At 37.0% G+C, this 4563-nt stretch overlaps 1 protein-coding gene across 2 annotated transcripts in view; it reads left to right on the top strand.

Moving 5' to 3' along the window:
- Window positions 1–4563, top strand: part of Trpm7 (transient receptor potential cation channel subfamily M member 7) — a 91284-nt gene that overhangs the window by 45685 nt on the left and 41036 nt on the right. For both annotated transcript variants that reach the window (XM_005364421.2, XM_026787681.1), the window contains exons 14-16: window positions 1317–1457; window positions 2473–2607; window positions 3524–3804. In XM_005364421.2, coding sequence (XP_005364478.1) covers window positions 1317–1457; window positions 2473–2607; window positions 3524–3804 — 557 coding nt within the window. The remainder of the gene's footprint in view (window positions 1–1316; window positions 1458–2472; window positions 2608–3523; window positions 3805–4563) is intronic.

Below are 4563 nucleotides of genomic sequence, written 5' to 3'. Positions count from 1 at the left end.
GGCAGCAGCTGCCTTTGCCTGCTGTACCATCTCCACAGGGAGGAGTCAAGGATGTCTCCAAGTTCTCAGTTTGAGTAACTGGCTGAATAGTATTGCCAGGCTAGACTACATTGTTCACCAGCTTTGAAAGAGAGTGTGTGTGTGTGTGTGTGTGTGTGTGTGTGTGTGTGTGTGTGTGTGTGTGTGTTTAGGCAGGCAGTTTGGCTGTGCTATGAAAAGACAGGATGGAGCCATCATTTGTAAGCACAGTTTGAGATAGCAAGCAAAGAGAACTTTTAAGCCACTGAAAAGATGCGTCTGAAGTTCAATATGGTGACAGGGTTGGATGCATTCAGAAATGCTTATACATAAACATACATTATATACACAGTATATACAAAATCCTGTTTACCTTAACTTTTACTGTGGGAAAATTGTAAATATATATAAAAACAGGGAGTAATATAGTGAATATCTCTGATCCTACCTTCATCCCTCCTTAACATTGGTTAACTTTGGACGGGTAAAAAGGCGCAGAGGATTAAGAGTGGTTTGCCAGGCAAGCCTGACCAGCTGACTTAGACGGTCAGATCCCTGGTGGAAGGAGACACAACTCCAGAAAGTTGTCTCTGCCCTCCACACGTGGCAGAGTCGTTTAAAGCAAAGTCCCACACTGTGATCCATGAATGCTTTTCATTTTTTTAAAATTTTTTTATTTTTTGGTTTTTTGAGACAGGGTTTCTCTGTAGCTTTGGAGCCTGTCCTGGAACTAGCTTTTGTTGTTGTTGTTGTGGTTGTTTTGTTTTTGTTTTTTGTTTTGTTTGTTTTTGAGACAAAAAGGTTTCTCAGTGGCCCTGGCTATCCTGGAATTATTTCTTGAAGACCAAGCTGGCCTCGAACTCAGAGTTCTGCCTACTTTGACTTCCCGAGTGCTGGGATTAAAGGTGTTCACCACCACACCTAGCAATAAAATAAACTTAATAAACACAAAATGTCAATTCTATGGTTTTTTTTAATTTATGTAATAAATTGTGATATGTGCTGTATTTAGCTCTCAGAGTTTATAGCCTCTGTGTATGGAATGTTGGGGGGCGTAAAACTGAGCTGTTTTTCTGGGTTAAATTGGACTGATTTAAGTCATACCTGAGACCTCAGAAATGTTAGAACCTCGTCATCTTTTATGAGAAAACAGAAATACTCATTATTTCTTCTGTAAAGGGCAACCCAATTTCTTATAACAAATAATAGTTCTCAATTTAGCAAATTATGCATATTCCCATGTCTGGCAAGTCAATATTGAATAATATTATCCTGTCCATTTAATATTTTGTTTCTAGGGTAATCTTCCTCCAGGATACAAGATCACTCTAATTGATATTGGACTTGTGATTGAATATCTCATGGGAGGAACCTACAGATGCACATACACAAGAAAACGTTTTCGATTAATATATAATAGTCTTGGAGGGAATAACCGGGTATGTATAGTTTTAGTGGTTAAATGTTAAGAATTAGTTATAGAAGCCAGTCGGTAGTAGCACACACCTTTAATCTCGACACTTATGAGGCAGAAGCAGGCAGATCTCAAAAAACAAACAAAACAACAACACAAAAGAATTAGTTATAAGAGCTGAGTTTGATGGGGCATACCTGTAATTCTAGCATTTGAGAGGCCAGTACAAGAGGATGGCTGTGAGTTTCAGGCCAGCCTGGTTTATATATAGTAAGTTGCAGCTTAGCCAGTATGCTGGTGAAACCCTGTCTCAAAATAAAACAAACAAGAACAAAAACAATGACAACTAAAGATTTTAAGGGGATGAAAGTAATTCCAAGGTAGAATGTTTGCCTAGTTTGTATAAGTCAGTCCCTAAATTAGGTGCCTCTTATCGTATAAAGGACAGTGTTTGTTTCATTAGAATACTGACAGTGACAGTTGACTTTGAATGTGAGTTTTCAGCTAATGTGGCAGTACACACTTTTAATCCTAGCATTCATGCAGCAGAAGCAGGAAGACTTCTGTGAGTTCAGTGTCAACCTGGTCTACAAAGAGTTCAAGGCCAGCCAGGGCTACTTAAACTGTCATAAATCAAAGCATGAGAATCAGACTAAAAGTAATTAAAATATTTTTTTAAGGTAGTTGGTAGCATGTACATATTTGTAGTATCAGTTCCTTAGGTGGCTGAGCTAGGCTTGACAACGTTAGAGACAGTGCTATCACTGAAAGAAGAGACAACTATAACTAGAGGTTGATGAGTGTGGTCATCATGATACATATGTAATCCTCACCCTTTGTGTCCAGAAGCAAGAGCCAAAAGTTCAAGGCCAGTATAGGCTACATAGATAGATTTTTTCAAAAGAGAAAGGGAAAGAAAATGGTAGTTAGAATCCTAAACCAACTATTTTTATATGTAGACAAACATTTATAAATGTTTATAATTTATTCTGGAATTTCTTTTATAACGTGTCAGCTTTTTAAAATACTCTCATTTTCAGAGGTCAGGTCGAAATACCTCTAGCAGCACTCCTCAGTTGCGAAAGAGTCATGAAACTTTTGGCAATAGAGCTGATAAAAAGGAAAAAATGAGACACAATCATTTCATTAAAACAGCCCAACCCTACAGACCAAAGGTATGTTGATTTATTCTTTAACAAAAATAGGTTTAGGCAGGCAGTGATGGCACAAGCCTTTTATAGTAGCACTTTGGAGGCAGAGACAGGTGGATATCTAAGTTCAAGGCCACTTTGTCTATAGAGCAAGTTCCAGAATAGCCAGGGATACATAGAGAAGTCCTGTCTTAAGCCCTCTGCCTCCCCCAAAAGATTTGTTCAGCATATTAAAGATGGAAATGTTATCCTTTCTAAATTTTGCTTTTTGCTAATTTGTATTACTAGGTAAAAACTTTGATTTAGTAAGAATTATCTTTTGGTTTGGAACTTTTATACATTTGACTTATTTTTTCCATGAATAAAATTATTATGAATTAATAATTATATTGTTTGTTCAGTTTTAGCTATGATAATAACCAGATTTAAAACTTAAGTGACTTTATTTTTTATTCTAGTATATACAATAAAATTTTATTAAATTTAGATTTTATCAGATATTATGACCGTGTCTCAGCCTTTTTGTTGAATTGATGTTTTTATAAAAATGAATTATGAATTATAATAAAAATAAAGTTAATGAATTTTACATTATTTTTTACAGGCTGTTTATTTAAAAGTTTCTTTCAGTCATGCACTGGTATCCTAGCACTCGGGGAGGCAGAGCGGGTGGATCTTTGTGAGTTTTAGGCCAGTGTGGTCTACAGAACAAGTTCCATGACAGCCAAGGCTACACAAAGAAATTCTGTCTCACCCTAAAAAAAAAAAAAGGGTGGTTGTGGTTGTCATATGGTCTTGTTATTACTGTCACTACTGGTTTAAGATCCTGGAGGTCAGATTTAAGCCTCTTTGCCTAGTAGATAGTCTGTGTTCTGCAGACTTAACTCCCAGCCCTCATATGGCCTTATTGTGAGTCTTACAGTGTTTATTTCCCTTGAAGATGGATGCAACTATGGAAGAAGGGAAGAAGAAAAGAACCAAAGATGAAATTGTAGATATTGATGATCCAGAAACCAAGCGCTTTCCTTATCCTCTTAATGAGTTATTAATCTGGGCTTGCCTTATGAAGAGGCAGGTCATGGCCCGCTTTCTATGGCAGCATGGTGAAGAATCAATGGCTAAAGCATTAGTTGCCTGTAAGATCTATCGTTCAATGGCGTATGAAGCAAAGCAGAGTGACCTGGTAGATGATACTTCAGAGGAACTGAAGCAGTATTCCAAGTGAGTGACATGAAATTGTTTGCCTGCATGCTCTGGTGCTGTCTTTAACAGAGATGTGTGTAGGGTTGAGGAGGGTATTGAGTTTATTGGTGTAACCAAGACAGATATTTTAGGTGCATTATGTAATTTTAAAAATTTGAAAGACGCTTGCTGTTTGATATGTTAAACATTTCAGAAAGCAAGAAAGAAATGGGAGAGTTAAATAAGTATCCTAATAGTAATTATGTTAAGAATTCTGTTTGGAATGGAAAATAAGGAATGTGGAGCTGGCGATTTGGCTCAGCAGTTAAGAGAACTGGCTACTCTTCCAGAGGACCTGGGTTCAATATCCAACACCCACATGGTGACTCACAACTTCCTGTAACTCCAGTTCCAGAGTCTTCTTCTGACTTTTGTGGACTCTGCACATTGCACACTTGTGATGTATGTACATATACTCAGGCACACACATACCCATAAAAATTAACTTAAAAGAAATTAAATTAAAACAGTAAAATTCTAGGATAATTTAAGAGTAGTTGGTTAAAAGTGTACTTTTTAGACTGGGTGTGTAGATAAACTCAGTAGTATAGTTTCTTTAAAATAATTTTTTTTTTAGTTTATGTGTGTGGGTATTTTACTTCCATGTTTGTCTTGTGTGCCTGATGCCCAAGGAGTTCTGAAGGGGGATGTCATATCCCATGGTACAGAGTTACAGACAAATGTGATTCTCCATTTGGGTGCTGGGAATTGTATATATACCCAAGTTCTCTGGAAGAG

This window comes from Microtus ochrogaster (assembly GCF_000317375.1).
Source record: "Microtus ochrogaster isolate Prairie Vole_2 chromosome 14 unlocalized genomic scaffold, MicOch1.0 chr14_random_1, whole genome shotgun sequence".
Lineage (NCBI taxonomy): Eukaryota > Metazoa > Chordata > Mammalia > Rodentia > Cricetidae > Microtus > Microtus ochrogaster.
This window is presented reverse-complemented; position numbering and strand designations above follow the sequence as displayed.